At 43.8% G+C, this 22,146-nt stretch overlaps 1 protein-coding gene across 6 annotated transcripts in view; it reads right to left on the reverse strand.

Annotated features, from left to right (window-relative positions):
• ANO6 (anoctamin 6) overlaps positions 1–22,146 on the reverse strand; it is a 121,580-nt gene that overhangs the window by 67,677 nt on the left and 31,757 nt on the right. For all 6 annotated transcript variants that reach the window (XM_030548908.1, XM_030548906.1, XM_030548904.1 and 3 more), the window contains exon 2: positions 9,647–9,726. In XM_030548908.1, the coding sequence (XP_030404768.1) occupies positions 9,647–9,726 (80 nt within the window). The remainder of the gene's footprint in view (positions 1–9,646; positions 9,727–22,146) is intronic.

Here is a 22,146-nt window from a genome sequence, read left to right on the forward strand (position 1 = left end):
AGGAAGGAATGACTGACGACATTTACCCAGAACCACCCACAACAATTATTTTTGCCCCATTAGGCACTGGGATCTCAACCCAGAATTGTAAGGGGCAGGGGAGACTGCAGGAACTATGGGATAGCTACGGAATAGCTACCCACAGTGCAACCCTCTAGAAATCGACGCTAGCCTTGGACCATGGACGCACGCCGCCGAATTAATGTGCTTAGTGTGGCCGCATGCACTCGACTTTATACAATCTGTTTTACAAAACTGGTTTATGTAAAATTGGAATAATCCCGTAGTGTAGACGTACCCATAGTCATGAAATCCGTGATCTCCATGATTAAATCGTATCCTTAATAATGCTCATCCTCACGTCCATTTTGTTAACAACTAGACTTTAATGTCATTAGAATTCTCACCCAGTTTGAAGAAGTGGGTGTCTGCATGGCTTAGGTTAAACTGGAAGATGTTCATGACATTGGGCCAGATCCTCAGCTGCTGTAAACTGATATAGCTCCACTGAAGTCAATGGAACTATGTTAACTTATGCCAGTTTAGGATCTTATTTCCAAAGTTGTATGAGAGAAGACATGTATTCCTAAAGGTTTGCAAAACTGCTGAAAACAAGAACTTCTTTCCCTGCCTTTCCTATATTGACCCAGATATCAAAGTAACGACTTGCATGAGGCAAGATAAGGTTATATTCTTCCTCCTTAAGCAAAATAAATACACCTCTACCTCGATATAACGCTGTCCTCGGGAGCCAAAAAATCTTACCGCATTATAAGTGAAACCGTGTTATATCGAACTTGCTTTGATCCACTAGGTGCAGCCCTGCCCCCCTGGAGCGCTCCTTTACCGCGTTATATCCGAATTCGTGTTATATCACGTCGCGTTATATCGAGGTAAAGGTGTATCTCTAAACAACAAACAGGGGTACAAAGGTATTTGGAATGGCTTTACTCACTGTTGTTTGAATGGTAATGTTACTTATTATTACTAACGAGTTTAGATACAAGTGTTATAAATTACTCCAGCCTTTAAAGGTTTGGGATAATTCATGTTTAAAACTTCTTGACATCCAGCATCTTTAGCTTATTGCAATGACACAGAGTATCTGTTTGAACCAAATCAATCAGCAGTTCTCATTTCTTAGAATTATAGGAGTTAGAGCTGAAAGCGACCTATTAGATCATCCCACTTGGCCATTCAAGGACTGTCTGCAACAGCGGTAGTTTTAAATATAAAATGCAGCACTGCTAGTGCAATCTCCAGACTAGTTTTAAATGTCTTGTAATTGGGCTTAGCTGCATGGTATCTACATTTTAGTGTGGAGTTAAAATATCAAATTACTGTAAAATAGTTATGTTTTGTTTATAAATTAGCACCCTCTCTTCTCCTGAAGCAGAACCTGATCATACTTTTACAGCTTATTACATTTCTTGGAATTAAAATAAACAGTGGAGTGATGTTAGGCATTGGATTTGTATTTTTATCATACTGATTCTACCTTGACAACTATACTATCATTTGCATTTTAAAAAACGAAACAATATGAACTTGGGAAAGAGTCAAATGACTAAAATCAAGTCAGCAACCAGGTGTTTGAAATATAACAATCATACTAAAAAGAATGTATAACATTCCTGTTACTTAAGAGATAAAGACAATAAATGCTAAGTGGGCCAATCTCTATGCTCATAATTACAATAGACTCTCATGTATCTAAGTTTATAATAGAAAGGGGAAGATAGAAGTGACCCATATATTTAGGTAGCCAAACACCTTCTATTATAAAAGGATTCTTGTAATTTTTTAAAGAGAAATTCTAACACCTCTGTTGTTTGCAGAAGGCCTCAGACATTCAGCAGAAAGACTTCAGGTTAGAGAAGAGCCTTTTCTTTGTCCCATGAAATTCTGTTTAGGTTTTCTTGAGATTTAAACTGTTGAAAATTACTATTTCCCTCTTCTCACTTGTGTTCCTCAGGAAAATTCTGGCAGTATTTCAAAATATCTGAACATGAACATTCTAAAGATCTGGGCATTCACCCCCACTGAAGTAGCAGCAGATACAATACTGAAAATACAACTGAAGAGAGCTGTTGTAGCAGCTGTTGCAGTGGGAGTGGGGGAAAGGGAAGAAAGCCAGGCCAGATTTCTGCCAATCATTCCCTTCTTTCTCCCCGTTGGACCCAACACATGGTCCAGCAGACTATGCCCTCCCCTGGGCAAAAAACTTTTTTCAAACTGCTGGCTGGTTTGGTCCTGTAGCTCAAATGGTAAAAGTTGCAATGCTGAATGTACAGCGTTCAGACTTTTACGATGATGAATAACGGGGGGTGGGGGGGATTGTTATGGTTGCACATAAAATTTTTGTTTGCTTTAATAGGAAATTACATTAAAAATCCAATGTTAAAATAAAGTCATTTAGGTTGCAAAGTTAAGCTCTCAAAAGTAGGGCCGGCTCTAGGTTTTTTGCCACCCCAAGCAAAAAAAAACGAAAAAAACCCAAAGCTGCGAAAGGTAGCCAGAGCGCCGCCCCTGAAATTGTGCCGCCCCAAGCATGTGCTTGGTTTGCTGATGCCTAGAGCCAGTCCTGCTAAAAAATTAGGAAATGACAGATTTAAGGTTTCCCATGCCACCTTAATTTGCCCCCCCTTGTGTGCATGCATTATGAGGCAGACTTTAATTACATGATCACTGAGGCCAGTGTTTTCCAGCAATGAAAACAGAGTAATTTCAGATTTTTCAAGCTGTATATTTTGGAAATTTCAGATATGAATTATAGTGATACAAAAAATACACGTATCGACAAACCTGAGCAATACGTAATCCTTTACAGAAGGAAACTGCACTGGGGAAGGGGATAGGAGACAGCTGCACTGGAGAGAGATGGAGAACAGATGCTGGGCACTGAGGGCTAGAGCCAGGCCAGCTGTGTGCTGGGGTGAGGGGGCAGGAGCCAGCTGTGTAGGGGAGAGGAGAGACAGATCTTGGGCACTGACAGCCTAAAGCCAGCTGTGTGATGGGGAAAGGGGGGAGGAGCCAGCTGTGTGCAGGGAAGGGGAGCAGGGGAGAGGAACTGTGAACGCTGCCAAGAGTAGGTTCAAGGGCCATCCGCTCTGCAGCATGGTGAGGGAGCCTGGCCCCACTGCCAAGTGCCCTGCCTGCCCAGGAGAAGCTCCACAGAGGTTTTTCCAAGCACAGGCCTGTGTAAGAATGGGAGAAGTTGGCGACGAGCCTCAACAGCAGCCAGCCCCCAGCTTCTGCCCTGTGCCCTGGGGATGAGTCAGGTGTCTCCAGCCAGAAATTGGTGGAGGGGGGGGGGCGCATCCCCACCCCTCCTTTGATTGGCGATTCCAGAACTGAAGAGTCATTTTGGAAAAAATTGTGGCAATAGCAGCAATTTCCAGAAAACACCGGCCCTAATGATCACATACTACTTTTTTCACAGGACACATGCCTCATTCAGTATGCAGGACAAACATATAAAGGGGTCAATTGAAGATTGCATGGACAACTTTAAATCTGGTATTTCCTAACTTTTGAGTGCTTGACTTTGCAACCTAATTTTCTTTTAATAATGTAGAGGTTTTTTTGAACGTAACAGTATATAGGGGCAATAACACTATAAGCATGCAGAGGCTGGTAAAACATTCCCCAGTGTCCTACGTTTCACTAGCATGCATATGTATCACCTTTTATGTAGCTGAAAGATTAAGCAATTTTATTGCAACTTCATGAATCCAGGTCCACAAAGGGTTCACAGTTGTGAAAATATAGCTGGAAGCCCATTTTTCAAATGTAAGTCCACCAGGAAGCCTTTGTTTAACTTTTGTTTTTTGCTACTGTAAATAGTGTCCAGTTTTCCCCACATTACACACTTTATAAAGCATTAAAGTAAAATAACAGATTAAACATGGGTATTTATCATTTTGTTGTAAAATCAAAATTATGAAATACACAAATTTACATTAATGTAATAGTAAGTGCTACAAAGTTAAAATGTTTAAAGTCGGAAAATGCAGAAACTCAGGTTCCAATAGTCACACTAACTCAATTGCATTGTACATCCCATATATTTTATTGCACAGCTTTTGTAATGTACAGTAATAGATTAAGCAACACATTTAATTGAAAAAAGAGAGAAATAGAAAATAGCATATCTGTGTAATGCAGCTAAATTAACAAAAAATAAGATTCCAGCAGAAATGTTATTTCATCTATTCAACTATAATGTTACATTATTATACTCTCTTACTTTTCATTTTCAGGTTTAAAACTGTTAAAATGATGCTTCAAAATGCTGTTATCAGGGATTAAATGTGAGTGGAGGGAGTGTGGGGGGGGGTTCCAGGAAATACTCTAGAAGAATTTAAATTTATTATTAAAATTAGCTGAACTGGGCTGCAAATTTAATGAGTTCTGCTTAAACATCAATGGCTTAATATAGCCCAAACATTATAGAGAGGTCCTTTGTATCTGATAGCCCTCTGTTCGGGAAGAAATAATCATGGGTCCAATTTTCACAGCCACAGTTTAATCAGCATTTTAAGTAGTGATGCAGATACCGCTATTCCAGTCTGACATTATAATGCCCTAATATATAGCAGACTGATATTGATCAATAATGTTAAACAATATGAAACAATACATTTACCTGGTGAATAATTACATTTAGCACATATTATGTCATGTTTTTGAAGACTCAAAGCACGACACAGTACACTCCAATCAATCAATCAATCAATCAATCAATCAATCAATCAATCAATCAATCAATCACCACAACACCTTTGTTAGGTAGGTACCAGTTATCCTAATTTTATACATAAGGAATCCGAATGAGAGGAGACGGGCTAGATTGTGGGTAAATGTTTCAAATGCACCAAAATAATTTAGGAACTTATGTTCCATTTTCAAAAGTGATTTAGACACTTAAGTCACTGAGGTGCTTTTGGAAATTAGACCCTGTAATAACAATTGCCCTGAATAAAGAGTGGTGTGTAACGTCTATGCCCTAGAAGCCAGACAAAGGAAGAAACTGTGACTCAGAGTGACAGTCCTCTGTCTTTTCCTGGTTCTGTATTTAGTAAATTGCTGTCCCCGTGAGCCTAACTAGCTACTATGGTAAGTGAATTAAGGGGCACTGAGGCAGGGTTGTGCCCTCTCCCCATTTCTCTCCACTTCCTTCCCATCTACTTGCTAATATGAGCGAGTATCAGGCGAGTAGCCCTTGCTCTCTCATCGTCAGGACAAAGCTGCAATCTGAACAGGGAAATAAAGGGGATTTTATCCTGAACAGCTAAGTAAGATCTGGGATAACTTGGCTGGCAGTGACTGGACCAAGGCCACGTGGCGAATCAGTGAGAATCTGTAGTGGAACTGAGGACATCCTGACTCTCGGTCCTGTGCTCTAGATCACTGTGCCTCTCTGGCACAGAATGCTATTTGAACTTTTATCATACATATGTGAAACCTCACTGCATGAGACTTCTCCAGCAGAAGACAAAAGGGTAACATTCTAGCAGTGAGCATTCTTCAGCAACAGCTTACGTTTATGCTCCAGTTTCATGGAAACAAAGCCACATGGCATTAGCCAGCGTGAAATGTGTCTACATTTACAGCAGTATCTCAGGACACTCAAATGGTCTGTGGGTGGAGGCAAGGAAGATCAGTAAAAGGATGAGAATGAAGAAAAATGCGTGAACTAGTAAAAGCCAAGATTCTTGTTTATTTATCTTTTACTACACCATGAACAAGCACAACATTTTAAGGTCTGTAGATAATCTAACAGAAGTACTTGTGGCATCTTAGAGACTAATAAATAAATTTGTTAGTCTCTAAGGTGCCACATGTATTCCTGTTCTTTTTGCGGATACAGACTAACACGGCTGCTACTCTGACACCTAGATAATCTAAGTGACAAGACCCTCTGCAAGAGTGACTTGTCCAACTGGCATTTTCATGGCAGAAAACCTAAGATCGCAGTATCTTTGAACTTATGGAAGACGCCTTTCACAAGATTAATTGCTCTTCAGTAATTCACCATTGTAGTAAAAATGTGCCTGCCTTGGACATCATGTTATATATATTGGGCCTTATCTGCAGCTGATGTAAATCCCTGTTAGAGAGACTCGATGTCCTGATATTAGGGGCTTTGTCTTATATAGGCAACTATGCTCCCTGCACCCTTCCAAAAAAGTATCCTGATTTTTCACATTGCTATCTGGTCACCCTAATCCCTATAGCACTAGTGAAGTCAATAGGACTGTGTCGTTTTACACCACCTGAGAATCTGACCCATTGTTTTGCTTTATCTTTAAATTAATTTTCCCTTACACATAGAATAACATAACCATAACACAACATCACAGAAGCTCCTTTGCACTAGTGTAGGCTGCTTTTTCATTGATATTCAAGTGCCAAGCTCACGATCCATATTATGACTCAGACAGTTCTATTAAAAATCAAAAGAACTATAGTGCTTTGCTGAATTTCCTTTTGTTGCCAGATGCCATCAGCCTGACATGGAATTAAGTTCTGGTCCCCGGATGTCAGCAGTTAGTCTGGAAACAAGTTATCCTTCTGTCATGCCCTGAGCTTAACTATTCAACTTGGGCAGAGGGAGAGAGACTCTCTCTGAAAGGAACTCAGAAAGACTAAAACAAAATAATTTCCATATGGCTTGGGACCTCTTCAGGCCAGAGATTTTCTTCATTGTGTGAATTACACAGAGCCAGACTCATTGCTGGCACTTGACATAATAACCATGTAGGCCCCTAGTTCTGCCACTCTTGCATTGAGTAGCACTTTACTCTGGAATATTCCCAAAAGCTCCACTGTCCCTTGACCTAAAAGTCACAAAGCGCATGAGACGGTCAGAACAGCAGGAGGGAAAGCAGCATTTTAGAAAGGCTGAAGGGATGCAAACTAAGAGTTGGGCAGGCTGGACTGCAGGAAGTTGCTGTAAGGCTGGTCTGTATGGCGCGGCAATGTGCACTACAGGGATGTGATTTCTAAAGTACTCCAGCATGTGCTTGCTGACTGGCCTGTGTAAACCCTGCTGGCTCACATTAAAAAGTCCCAAGCATGCATTAACATAGTGATGGGGAAAGGGCAGATTTTGGAAAAGATGTAAGACTACAGAACTTGCACTGCTAAAGCTGTAGTACAAATCTTTCACAAGTCTGTGCTTGAACAAGTGACCTGTTGGGTGTTCAACCAACCAGAGGCCTGTGCATGACAAAGCATTCACTATTTACCGGGGATGTTTTCCAAGATATGTTTTGTATCTCCCATGACAAGATGAATGCTGCTAGTGCTGCAGTGGTGGTGCAGGTACATCCCACACACATTCTGGGTGTGGTGTTCTGTCTCATCGAGAGGCACCGAGACCACCTGGAGCAGGGGTGGCCAACCTGAGACTCCAGAACACTATGCAGCTCTTCAGAAGTTAATACGCGGCTCCTTGTATAGGCACCGACTCCGGGGCTGGAGCCACAGGTGCCAATTTTCCAGTGTGCCAGGGGGTGCTGCTCACCGCTCAACCCCTGGCTCTGCTGCAGGCCCTGCCCTCACTCCAGTGTAACGAAGTGCTAAAACAGAGGTAAGTTTTAGTTCTGTTTTTAGCAACAATGAGATTAGCAAGCATCAGTCAAAAGGAAAACTTTCCTAAATGGTTTCAGTAGCCAACATGTAAAAGGAGAAAGCTGCTTCCCTTCTATTTACTGAATGAAGCTCAGTACTAAAACTAAAGCTTTTGCACCAGTTGGAACAGAGAAATATACCAGGAGTCATTCGTACCCCCTTGACTTAAGAAAACTGATGGTAACTGCTGACATATGATGATGTCAAAGTCATTTGACTGCACTGTGCTAACATGCATCCAACGAAGTGGGTATTCACCCACGAAAGCTCATGCTCTAAAACGTCTGTTAGTCTATAAGGTGCCACAGGATTCTTTGCTGCTTGTGCTAACTTAGGTTAGACATCCAGCTGACTTCATGTTATATTTTTCATGTAACTTTTGCAACTGACAGAAGAAATTTGTTAAGCTTTATTAGGAAGAGGCCAGAAGTCTTTACCTTTACATAAGGCTGAAGCCAGCGCTCCCTTGTAGGACTAGTTTTCACCCCCCATATATGGGAAGAGGTGGGGAAATTCACACTTTCAGGATCTTTGGGTGCCCTCTAAGGCTACATTTGCACTGCACTCCACTGATGGTAGCGTATAGGGTATGTAGCTACACATGTTGGTTAAAGACTCTGGCAGCTGGGAGGCAGCAGGGCTTTCCCTGCTGGAGCCTTTTCCCACTACCAGAATCTTTCCCTGCGGTGGGGAAAGACTCCAGCAACAGGACACTACATTGCTAAAAGAAGCAGTGTAGACAGGGAAGCACTGCGTGGGCAGGGAGAGAGCTGTCCAGGGTTATGTACTCGGGCACATACACACACCCTTCAGGCATGTCTTTACTTGCCTCACAGTTTACACTATTTATACTGGGCTAGGGGAGCTACCCACGTATATACTTGACATGCTTCTTTCGGCAGCCTACAGTGTAGATGTACCCTCAGGCTGAAAGGTATGATCTGAACGGGTATGCTAATTTACTAGTTAGAGTTTTTGGGATGATTCCTCCCATGAAGTTGTTGAACTTAACTCTCTTACAGATTACAACCTTGACAAATTGGAGAATTGTTCTGAATTCAATGAGATGAAATTCAGTAAAGACAAGTGCAAAGTACTTTGCTTAGTAAAGAAATTTCAGATACATAGCTACAAAATGGGGAATAACTGAGTAGGTAGTAGTACTGCAGAAAAGGTTCTGGGGTTATAGTGGATTGCAAATTGCATATGAGCTGACAGTGTGATGTAGCTGTGAAAAAGGCTAATACCATTCTGGGGTGTATTAACAGGAGTGTTGTATGTAAGACATGGGAGATATAATCCTACGCTACTTGGCCCTGGTGAGGCCTCAGATGGAGTACTGTGTCCAATTCCGGGTACACAGAGGTGTGTGCAAGGGAGGGGCAAGCAATCAGAGCAGGCACAGAACTCTTCCGGGGCCACAGGAGAAGGGGGGAGAGCCAAAAGCAGCCAAATTTTTATTCCTGTGCATGCTCCTGTGGGCACCACACCTTAGGAAAGATGTGGACAAACTGAAGACAGTCCAGAGGAGAGCAACAAAAATGATAAAAGGTTTAGAAAACCTGACCAATCAGGAAAGGTTAAAAAAACTAGGAATATTTAGTCTTGGGAAGAAAAGACTGAGGGGAGACCTGAAAACAAGCCGGTTTCCAGCCAATAAGAGCTGTGAGGATGGTACAGGGGGCAGAGGCAGCACACAGAGATATGTTTTCAAACCGGTTTGAGGCCTGACCTCCATATTTATGTGTGTAATCTGAGATCACATTTTTCACCCTAAAATGAAGTGTCAGTGCAAATCTGAGTAGCTGCAACTCCAACTTACATGAATTGTGGCCACAGTCTTGTTAGAGATGCAGCTATTTTGGACTCATGCATGAATCTGAGCTGCAGACACTAACTGCAACTGCAAAAGGAAAGCCACTCTTCTGGAAGCCTACCCTTAAATTCTACAAAACACTTTAATTTCATTGGAAATCCAAAGGTAAACTTAAAGTGAAAGAGTACTCACCCACTCTGAAGTATGAAGCTTTTGCTGGTCTGGCGTTGTTCCATAGCTGGGAACAATAGTCTGTGCCATTTCTTCCAAGACTAAAAAATAAACAAACAGAAGTATAACATATTGTAGTGCATTTTTTGTAGCTTTTAAATAAGTGGCTTGGTGACAAAGTGCTTTACTGCACTTCACATTTTCAGGCTTTGCTTAATTTTGTCCTTCCACACTTTCAAATACAGTCAAGCTTGATTAATCAACATACAGTTGGGGTGACTCTTGACTCCTTTAGATTGATTTTGTCTTTGGAGTTATTCTTTATTCAGTTTTGCTAGTGTAACACCCTTAATTTTTATTTGGAGTAGAAGACTTTCTTTTAGCACCTCACTATTCATAGTGGAAGAAAGGTTATCATTAAGTCTAGATTCCACCACCTTTACTCACATGCTAAATAGTACCTTACTCTGCAAGGAGCCCTGTTCACGTAATATAACTAAAAAGCCAAAGGGGTATTTTCCAACTTAGGCCTGGTCTACACTACGAGGTTAGGTTGAATTTAGCTGTGTTAGGTTGATATTATAAGGAATGCGGCTACACAACCAACCCCATTCCAACCACCTACAGGGCTCTTAAAATCAACTGCTGTACTCCTCCCTGACGAGGAGAATAGCGCTAAAGTCCACCTTCCTGGGTTGAATTTGGCGTACTGTAGACGCAGCGCTGTGCAAATCGATGGTATTGGCCTCCAGGAGCTATCCCAGAGTGCACCAATGTGACTGCTCTGGACAGCACTTTCCACTCCGATGCACTAGCCAGGTACACAGAAAAAAAAACAGGAACTTTTTAATTTCATTTCCTGTTTGGTCAGCATGGTGAGTTCAGCAGAACAGGTGGCCATGCACTCCCAGAATCACAAACAAGCTCCAGCATGGAGCAAATGGGAGACACTGCATCTGATTACTGTATGGGGAGAAGAATCTGTGCAGGCAGAACTTCAATCCAGCAGAAGAAATGCTGATATATGTGCCAAAATCACACAGGGCATGGTGGACAGAAAATTAAGGAGCTCAGGCAAGCCTACCAAAAGACAAAGGAGGCAAACAGTTGCTCCCGGTCACAGCCCCAGATGTGCTGCTTCTATGATCAGCTGCATGCCATTCTAGCGGGGGACCCTACCACTACCCCACCACTGTCCGTGGACACCTGCAAGGTGGCAGCCTCATGCAACATGGAGGAGGATTTTATAGAGGAGAAGGATGAGAATGTGCAGGCTAATTATCAGATATTTATGAAAGGTGAATCATTGTGAGCCATCAGGATTGTGACCTTCCCTAAGTTTTAAATATGAATTTGACATTATTCCCATTTCGGATTCTAAAAAGAAATGCCCTACATGCCTTAAAAATGGAAGGGATGGCCTTCACCATGGAAAGGGTCACTGGGGCACGGGCACCAGCCCAGAAGTACTGAGTGAGGAGCCTGGGCCCCAGCATCAACCCTCGCCAACTGTAGTAGGCAATTTGATTAGATGGTGCTTTTAGAAGGCTATTTAAACAAGTATCAGATAAACAGGCGAGACTTACCAACCTCACTAGTACTTAAACTATATTATATATGCCCAAATCCTCAGGAGGTGTAAACAGGTATTACTCTGTTGACTATGCTGACTTACGTCAGCTACGGATATGGCCCTACAATGCTTGCAGATCCAAGATGTAAAAAGACTTTGAACAGTGTACCACAAAGGAGAATAATGTTTATGGTTCCAAAGCTGTACATTGTTAAAGTTACTTATAGTTTGGTTGAGACTTTGTAGTAGATGTTGAGCCATCATTTTCTAGAGCTTTAGTGTGGCGATGGTATTTACTCCAGGGAGTAAAGCAAAAACAACTCCATGAATTCTCCATCAGCCTAAGCTTCAGAAACATTTGAGTCATAACCTAAATATTGGCCCAGTTGGATAATCAGAGCTGGTCAGCTCTCAAAATAATCATTTCTGAAGCTGATGGGGGAATTACAGAAAAATCTTAAACGCTGGCCAGCACAGGCAAACATAAAACAGGAAGGAGCCCAGCAGTGCAGTTGAAATATCAGACACATACTAAATCCTATTACAGGTAATGAGATAACAATGATACAATTCAGCATTTACTGTAAGGTTACCACATATGCCCATCATTATTCTTTTTGTAAAGGCTCAATCCAAACCAGTGTGTGGAAATGTGAATTACATATCTCCTACATTAGGCTCCTGTTCATCACTTATACTCCTAAACATCAGTGCTGCACTGAGTTAAAGGCCTCTGCATAGTTTATCTCTGTCCGTGGAATATGTCTGAAATCCTATGGAGGAGAAAGGGAAATTGCCTATACTGCAAAAGGGGCAGGGGCTAGGTGGAGAGTAGATATTTTGTACCATTGGGAGATGCGGGCAGCCGTGCCTGTGGACAGTCATGCCTGTGGACAGTCAATGTAAACAAACTGCCTTGTGACCTGCCAGTGGATTACCCTGATGGGCCATGTGTGGCCCACGGGCCTCAGGTTGCCCACCACTGTTGCAGACAAAGCCGTAGTCTCAGAAAGAGAACACAAGAAATCTGATAGGTTTGTCTGGCCTGTGATCCTGCTTTGTTCTGATTTTTTAAGTGGCCAATCCACCAATTCTTCTAGTTTTGGATGGTCCTTTTTGGCAACGTAATTTTTCTGTGTTTTTACATGGACAAAATTTCATCTTAATTTTCTCATTTTTATCCTAGTTTGAGTTCATTGCTCAATGATACTCATTTCTTTATTATATTCCTTCCAACAGATCCTACATCTCACTCAAACTATAGTTCCTAGATTTATATACATTACTTTATTAAATATCCTAACAATAGCTTAGAAGGAAGCATGACCTACAAGTTAAAGACCAGGGGGTCAGATTCTGTGCTGCATCTCCTGAAAGATGCAACTCGGAAGGCACATTTCAAGAAGAGGGGGGGACAGAAGTCCCTTTATGGCACCTCTGTGTTGTCAAGATTCTGGGATGCTGTGAGGGAGAAACAACTTGCAGCGTAAGGTAGAGCAGAGCCAGGAGTTGCTCTAACTCACAGTGTCCCCACAGCTTTCTATAGGTTACTCTGCAGCCAAGATTAGCCACACTGCAGAATACACTGACCATATCCCTGGACGTATCCTTGACATTCCCTTACGAGGCTTATGAGGCTCTTTTACAGCCAATATATTGCTGTGGACAGGCTGTGGGAGGGGTCAGAATTTGGCTTCAGGACTGCATCAGGAGGCCTGGGTTCTGTTGTTGGCTCTGGCACAGATTTGCTATGTAATCCCAGAGAAGTTTCACAGCCTTAGTTTTCCCATCTGTAAAATTTGGATATTTGCCTAACTCAGAGGCATAGTGAGGCTGGATTTACCAAGGTATGTAAAATGCCTTGAGAGCCTGTCACAGGGTAGCTGGCCCTTTAAGGGAAAATGGGGCCTCAGCTCACAAGTGACAAGATCAGTTCACCTCCCCAGGTGGGTAATGAATGAGGTAATGAGATTAACTCAGGCCAGGTGTCAGAAGGGAAGGCATGAAGGGACAGATTCCTGGGTAGTCCATGGAGAAGGGAGTTTTGAGTGGGAACCTAATACTCCAGGTAGGAGGGCTGGGCCTGAGAATCCCAGGCAGGACAGAAGCCTGGAGAATTGCACCTGGCTGGATAAAGCAGCTGTAGGTGAGTGCTGCTGTGAATAAACTGAACTGAACACAGTTCTGGGAGGAGGACCTGGGGTTCTTGACTCAAGGAATGTGAGGAACTTGAGTGACAACCAAAAGCTGGAGCAGAGAGAAGGAAGTGTCTTTTTTTATTTTTTGTTTAGTTTATGTAGACCCAAAGTAGGCCCCTGTCAGAGGACTTACGTTTCATACCTTTGGGACTGTGTGGTGTTGTTTGAATGTTGCTAACGGTAAACTGAGGCAGGGTGCTGGCAGGGACACCCTGGACTCGTGAAGGAGTGACTAGGTGGTGGCTGACCCTGTTACAGAGCCTGAGATGGAAGGCCCTATGGAAGTGTAAAATATTACTGAAATACAAAGTATGTCATTTTATCATTTGGCTGCTTTTGTGTTGCAGTTTCACTGAAAATGAAAAATTTCTATTATGCAGCAGCTAGTTGATACTAATTGTAAGCTGTTTATCTGCTTTTGTAGTCTCTTTGCCTTATTTTTCAATCAAATAATTCAGTTTTACATAGCATTACACTATTTCCATTTTATGGTGGAGGATGGGTGAAATCTCATTGAATCTGATGGGTATAATAACCATCCTTCACTAAGGATAAATGGAAGAAGTGGTTGGAGTAAAATAATTGAAACAACAGTAGACACCACCTGAAACACAGACCAAATGCAAGCCTGGTCAACAGGGTTTTGCTAGGTATCATTTGATGGAGGTGTGCATTGTTGAGCAGAAGCAGATTGAAGGAGCTTGGCTTATTTATCCTAATGAAACAAAGGCTGAAGGGAGCTCTGATTGCTGTCTATAAACATGAGAGGGATAAGCAGCAGGGAGGGAGAGGAGTTATTTGTTAGGGGTCAGTGTTGGCACAAGACCAAATGGATATAAACTGGCCATCAACAAATTAGATGGTTTCTAACCATCAGGGGAGTGAAGTTCTGGAACACCCTCGCCAGGGGAGTAGTGGGAGCAGAAACCCTAACTTGTTTTAAGACTGAGCTTGATAAGTTTACATAGAGGATGGTATGATGAGACTGCCTATATTAGCATATGGACCATCTATGACTGCTATTAGCAAATATCGCCAGTGTCTGGAGATGGCACACTACGTGAGGAGGACTCCGAGTTACTATAGAGAATTCTTGCCCAGGTGTCTGGCTAGTGGGTCTCGCCCACATCCTCAGGGTCTAACTGATTATCACATTTGGGTTGGAAAGGAATCTTCCCCTAGGTCAAACTGGGAGAGACCCTGGGCTTTTTTTTTTTTTTGCATTCCTCTGCAGTGTGGGATACAAGTCACTAGCTGGTTTGAACTAGAACAAACAGTGAATTCTCTATAGCTAAGTTTTTATATCAAGATTTGAGGATACCAGTAACTCAACCAGAGGTTATGGACCTATTCAGGAGTGGATGGGTGAGGTTCTGTGGCCTGCGATCAGGAGTGGCTCTAGGCATTCTGCCACCCCAAGCACGTCAGGCAGGCCGCCTTTGGCGGCTTGCCTGCGGGAGGTCCGCCGAAGCTGCGGGACCAGCAGACCCTCCGCAGGCAAGCCGCCGAAGGCAGCCTGCCTGCCGCCCTCGCGGCGCCGGCAGAGCGCCCCCCGTGGCTTGCCACCCCAAGCACGCGCTTGGAGTGCTGGGGCCTGGAGCCGCCCCTGCCTGTGATTTGCTGGAGCTCAGACTAGATGATCACGATGGTCCCTTCTGGCCTTATACTGTGAGTCTTGGGAGAAAGCGGAGAAGTTTTTAGGGCGAGTGCTAACTGGAAAGAGGCTTGCAACAGAGAGCAAATAAACTGCCACCTGTTTGATTCTTACTGAGTTTGGGGAAACAGGATTTTGTGCACATTCTTTCATGCAATCCTCTTTACTTACAAATAAATACCTGAGTCATCAATTTGTTTGCATTAAAAGGAGAATCAGCATGACTGTATATTGACTGACTGCTTGGTGAAAAGGGAAATGGTTATTCAGGCTTCTAAATCATAGCAGGGTGACAGCTCTTCTATACTTTAGGGTAAGACCAGCTTTCTGTTTAAAACTTGGTTGTTCTAAAATCCATACAGTTGATCAGACTTGCTTGAATTTTGGTGTGCCTCACAGGGGTGTGGGGAGTAAAACAGCTTTTTTCTTAAAGTTGACACATTCTGGCAATTTGTGTGGAGCTGTGTGTTTCCCCCTACCCCCTCACAGATGGAGATCAAACTAAGGCTCATTGCACCAGGGTCTCAAACACTTGATGGTTACCGCAACAGAGTGCAGGGCACCCACCAGCTCTTTGAGGAAATCAAATTAAAATGTTATTTGAAAAAGTTTGCTTTTCTATTTAGGCACCCTGAGGCTTCAGCATCTGTTCACATATTGAATGCACTACACTGAGCATACACTGAAAGAGAGGCTAACTATTTGGAAAACGACTCAGGATTTATACAACCTGTGTGGCTCTGGGAGTATGCTATGGGCTTGGAATTCAAGTACTGCATGTTCAAATCTGGCTCAGGGTAGGAAGGGGAGGGGAAAGGTATACTGCCTTTATCAAAGGGAGATTTTTATTTTGGTGAAATGTTATTCAGTACAGAAGAATATTCAGAAGGCACTAAAATAAATAACGTCTATAAATTAATATAATGTATTTTAATGAAGTATACTACACAAATGCTTGCTGGGAGTGGAGGGTGATTGAGGTAGAAGGATATGCAGGGAGATGGATTGAGAGAATCACATGATGGGGACTAGACAGAGTGACGGGGTACTGAGGGAGACTAGGACCGGGGTGCCTGTAAGCCCCACATTCCACTCCCATGTGTGTCACATTCAGGGAGTCACCCAACCAATCTCCAGGGGTGTAACGGAGGTAAGGTCGCCCTGTAATAGCTAATACCCTTCCAAAACACTGAGCTCAGCAAAACTCAAGATACCTGAAAACCAGGAAATACAAAATTATGCTAAATGCCCACATAACTTTAACTGTGCCCTCTTTGAGCAACGCCCCAATACACACACACATTTCTTTTTCCCTGTCTTTTCACTACAATGGATAGGTGTTACTTGCACTTGTCCTTTTAGCCTCAAACACTAAGCCTACTTCCCTGGCAGAATACCATTCTGGTAAAATTTAACCATCATTTTATACCCTTTTATACCCCCTTCAGACTTGCACAGAGGATACCGCCTAAACATATACTTCCCCCTACCCATCACAGAATCCACAGATTGCTGTCATATTCCACTATACTACTGACAGTATCCTTGTCATGAAGACCCTAGTGCCCTGTTACTGACACAACCTACACAATTCTGTATTGAAATGAGGTAGACTGGAACCTCAGGGTGCACATGCACTGTTGATAACAAGGCAGGGGGTGGTGGTGCTCAGACCCAGACCTCCTCATATCACAGCTCTTCCAAACTGCTCCAGCTTATCCTTCTACTGTTCAGTACAGCTACACCTGAGGGCTTGTCTACATTTACATTTTATAGTGCTCTAACTTGCTGGCTCGGGGGGTGGAGGGGAGATGAAAAATCACCCCTCTGACAGCAGCAAGTCTGAGTGCTTTAAAGTGTTGGTGTAGACAGATTCCGAGCACTGGGAGTTGCACTCCCAGCGCTCGGAACTAATCCCCTCGTGAAGGTGGATTACCAGGAGCACTGAGAGAGCTCTTTCCCAGTGCTCGTGAGTGATCACACTCACACTTCAAGAGCTGCTGCGGGAACGTTCCCATGGCAGCGCTTTGAAGTTTTCAGTGTAGACATACTCTAACACCGTGAATGCAGCTGGAATGCATGCAGATAATTCCCAATAGTGATTCCCAGCTTCAGGGATGTAGTTAAGGTTGTGTGGGTGTTTACCTTAACCCTGCATTTCCTGGTTTTCAGATGTTTGAATTTTGTGGCACTCAGCACTCTGGAGGGGCTTGAGCTATCACTGGGAAAGTGTCAAGTATCAGAGGGATAGCTGTGTTAGTCTGGATCTGTAAAAGCAGCAAAGAATCCTGTGGCACCTTATAGACTAACAGACGTTTTGGAGCATGAGCTTTCGTGGGTGAATACCCACTTTGTCAGATGCATGTAGTGGAAATTTCCAGGGGCAGGTATATATATGCAGGCGAGCTAGAGATAATGAGATAGTTCAATCAGGGAGGATGAGGCCCTGTTCTAGCAGTTGAGGTGTGAAAACCAAGGGAGGAGAAACTGTTTTGTAATTGGCAAGGCATTCACAGTCTTTGTTTAATCCTGAGCTGATGGTGTCAAATTTGCAGACGAACTGAAGCTCAGCAGTTTCTCTTTTAAGTCTGGTCCTGAAGTTTTTTTGCTGCAGGATGGCCACCTTAAGGTCTGCTATAGTGTGGCCAGGGAGGTTGAAGTGTTCTCCTACAGGTTTTTTTATATTGCCATTCCTAATATCTGATTTGTGTCCGTTTATCCTTTTCCATAGCGACTGTCCAGTTTGGCCGATGTACATAGCAGAGGGGCATTGCTGGCATACAATGGTGTATATTACATTGGTGGACATGCAGGTGAATGAGCCGGTGATGGTGTGGCTGATCTGGTTAGGTCCTGTGATGGTGTTGCTGGTGTAGATATGTGGGCAGAGTTGGCATCGAGGTTTGTTGCATAGATTGGTCCCTGAGCTAGAGTTACTGTGGTGCGGTGTGCAGTTAGTGGTGAGAATATGTTTCAGGTTGGCAGGTTGCCTGTGGGCGAGGACTGGCCTGCCACCCAAGGCCTGTGAAAGTGTGGGATCATTGTCCAGGATGGGTTGTAGATCCCTGATGATGCATTGGAGAGGTTTTAGCTGGGGACTGTATGTGATGGCCAGTGGAGTCCTGTTGGTTTCTTGAAGGTAAGCATAGCGGTCAGTAGCTTTTCGGTATAGGGTGGTGGTAATGTGACCATCACTTATTTGCACTGTGGTGTCTAGGAAGTGGACCTCCCGTGTAGATTGGTCCAGGCTGAGGTTGATGGTGGGGTGGAAGCTGTTGAAATTGTGGTGGAATTTTTCCAGAGTCTCCTTCCCATGGGTCCCGATGATGAAGATGTCATCAATGTAGCGTAGGCAGAGCAGGGGCGTGAGTGGACGAGAGCTGAGGAAGCGTTGTTCCAGGTCGGCCATAAAAATATTGGCATATTGTGGAGCCATGCAGGTGCCCATAGCGGTGCCACTGATCTGGAGATATATATTGTCATCAAATTTGAAATAGTTGCGTGTGAGGATAAAGGCACAGAGCTCAGCAGCCAGTTGTGCTGTGGCATCATCAGGGATACTGTTCCTGACAGTTTGTATTCCATCTGTGTGTGGGATGTTCGTGTAGAGGGCCTTTACATCCATGGTGGCTAGGATGGTGTTTTCTGGAAGGTCACCAATGCATTGTAGTTTCCTCAGGAAATCAGTGGTGTCACAAAGATAGCTGGGAGTGCTGGTGGCATAGGGTCTGAGTAGAGAGTCCACATATCCAGACAGTCTGGGAAAGAGATAACTTACCTCTGTGTTACTGAAGTTTTTTGCCATTCAATTATCTAGAGAAGCCAAACCAATCAGAACAGAACTACTCCAAGCATCAAGATCTCTTTGCACAATACTGATAGCATGCAATCTTAAAAACTGAGTTCTTTGCTTCAATCCTGTCAGACACCCCAAAAACTCAGGCACGGCAATGAGTAAGACACCTACTGTGTAATCATGAATGCAAGGCCAGTCTGCCAGAACTTTCAATTCTCCAATGTCCTCAAACATTGTTACCTTGCCATAAATGTCATCTCTCACTTTCCTGAGAGTACCTGGTAAATGAGAGCACTGACTGGTTGTCACAGCAGTTTAAAAATAACAGAGTCCAAATCCTTCACTCACAGGGGAAAAAAAGAAATGGAACACTGCACTCTCATGGGGTACAATCCACTCCTGAGCAAAAGGTCAATACAAAGCCTATATGCCAGTCAGCACCCACTGAGTCTTTCAGAGGGATTTGCCTGCTGCACAGGCTTTATACTTGTGCCCTCTGCACATGGGAAGAGTTACAGAGAATTATTTAGGGGAATTCACTGACTGACTGAATAAAAACATAATCATACATTTTGAGACAACTGGGTATCACCAGTTTAAGGTTTTGGAGGGAGACAGAGGTACTTACTAACCTAACAGAAATGTCACAAATTAAAAAACCCAATAAACATTTACAGTTAGTAAATAAAATACAATAAGTTTTTATGTGAATTTAAATATTCCCCTGCAGTGTTCAGTCTAACCGCGAGAAGCAGTATATGAAATGGATTAGACTTAATTGTCCAAACTGAATGAAATGACAAAATAAAATAAAGGGGTTAACAGATCTAGATTTGCAGCTACTGAATGGAGTCAGATGGCCCTGGCTCTGTTCTGTTCATCTGGTATAAGCTACAGTGTCTAAGTGCACGTCCAGACTAACCCGCGGCATCGGCGGGTTAAAATCGATTGCTCGGGGATCGATATATCGCGTCTAGTCTGGACGCGATGTATCGATCCCCGAGCGCGCTTACATCAATTCTGGAACTCCATCAACCCGAACGGATTTCCGGAATCGACACGGAGAGCCGCGGACATCGATGCCGCGCCGTCTGGACGGGTGAGTACCTCGATTTTTGAAATTCGACTTCAGCTACGTTATTCACGTAGCTGAAGTTGCGTATCTAAAATCGATTTTAATGCCCTAGTCTGGATGTGGCCTAAATGTAGTGGAATCCTAGGGCTTTCTTTCAGGATGCTCCTTATTAAGGAGTGCTAATTGTGTGACTGAGTTCCCTAAAAGAGGGACGGATGCTCACGTTGGCATCTGATCACACCAGTGGAAGAGTCTCCATCAAGGAAAGCAGATGGGCCCACCTCTAGGGCACAGGCCACTGACGCGCAAAGAAGCAAGGAGCCTTCTGAAGACTGCCCCTTGCTCACAAGGCCACATCTCACAGGCACTGTTCCAGGAGCTCTGGGAAGGGATAAAGAATGATACAGGGATACAATCTGGCTCCTGAAATGAAGTCTATTCTGCAGCTTGTTGTCTAAAAATCATACGTCACTCCAGAAGACCATGGGATGACTATGAGTGGTCTCTCCCCGATTCTGAGGAAACCAAAGGTCCACAGATGAATTACTTTGACCTGGGATAGGACAAATACTCAGGCAAAGGCATCTCCTAGCAAAGGATGGCTATCCACACATCAGACATGAGGAACTGACAATTGTTGTTTCTATCACAGAAGAGGTAATGCGAATATCTGCCAGTACATAGCTACTGGAGTCTGGCTTCTTCAAAGTCTACAGAGCACATGTAGTATTTGGGGAGAGATTGGTGCACAGCCTGAAATGGGCTTTATGCATCTGCTCACTCTAAAGAGGAGACCCAAGGCTAGGTCTGAAGTCCCCTGACATTTTGGTAAATAGAAAAATATTAATTAAAGCCTAGAACCTTGTTCTGGCATTTTAGAAGGTAAACGTCTTGTTGCTTTAAGCTAGGATCTCAAGCACACTTGAAGACCAGTGGTGGGAGAGGCTGAATCTGAAGATGTAACTATCTTGGACTACTAAAGAAATTCCCAATGAAATAAAGAGTGTCTCCCTAAATGTGTGAGGATTTCCCTTTTCCAAGTACCAGTATCCAACTGTGGAAGGCTGAAGATGCAATTGAAAAAAAAAAAGCTGTGCACCATAGGGCCATGGAGTCAATTGAGCTGCGCATGAGCAAAGGATGAGCTGAACATACGCTGATATAAGGTAACCTGACAGAGTGTACCAACCCTGCATGGGGCAGGTGGGGGTAAAAGAGCTGTTCCAGGCCCAGGAGGTCACACCGCCTTGCCTCTGCTGGGCATGCTCCCAGTGGAGGGAGCATTTAAAAGGGAGTGACTCGGATCAGTCTGGGCTGACTGCAGCAGAGAGAAGTGGGGTGCAGCAGCCTCCTGCTGGGAAGCTGCCAAGCCTCCATGCCACTGGCACTGAGCCTCATAGCGAAACCACTGGAAGAGTGGAGGCTGATGACTCACCAGGGCCAATGGGAGAGACACCGGCTACATACTGGTGGAGAATACAAGAGAATCCCATGTCCAGCTCATGATGACCCCAGAGTGACTGGAACAAGGGTAGGAAGTGACCCCAGAGCATGCTCCCTGGGTATCAGGCCCTGAGCCCTGCACGAGGGCTACTGCTGCAAAGGGCCATGGGTCGGAACCTGCTGGCGTAGGGTGGACCCAGGTTCCCCTATCCGCCCTTGCCAGTAGATGACGCTACCCCTGAACTGCAGCCACTGGGTGGAGTGACCTTTGGTCTCTTGCCAGTGGGCGACACTACCTTGATCTATAACAGACAGAGAAATCGACCCTTGGACTCTCACCATTAGGCGTTACATCTTGGAATACTTTGCATTGTGCCAGACCGGACCACACAGCCACCTCCAACATGTAGGAACTGGAGCATTTGCTTCCAAAGCTTCAACATTTGCTTCAAAATTACAGGATGGGGTGAAGGGGATGACGACCTGAGGAAGACTTCCAGAATACACACTCTTTTCCCAGTCTTGGCTGAAACTCAGAATTCACAGCCAGCAAAAACTACTCCTTAGTTCAGGAGATAAGATACTCTAACCTGCTGTTTGGTTTTGGGACTGCGTAGATTTGTGGGGGGGGGGGGGGAGATACTGAATTAGGACTAAAGTAGTGAGGCGTGATCTTTACCTTTCAAAAGAAGGCAAAAAACCCTAAAAACCCGAGGAAGAGGGGTGGGTTGCAATATTGACACCAGAAGTAAGGGAGTCTTCTTTCCTCCTTGTTAGGTGGA

The sequence above is a fragment of the Gopherus evgoodei genome, chromosome 1 (assembly GCF_007399415.2).
Source record: "Gopherus evgoodei ecotype Sinaloan lineage chromosome 1, rGopEvg1_v1.p, whole genome shotgun sequence".
Lineage (NCBI taxonomy): Eukaryota > Metazoa > Chordata > Testudines > Testudinidae > Gopherus > Gopherus evgoodei.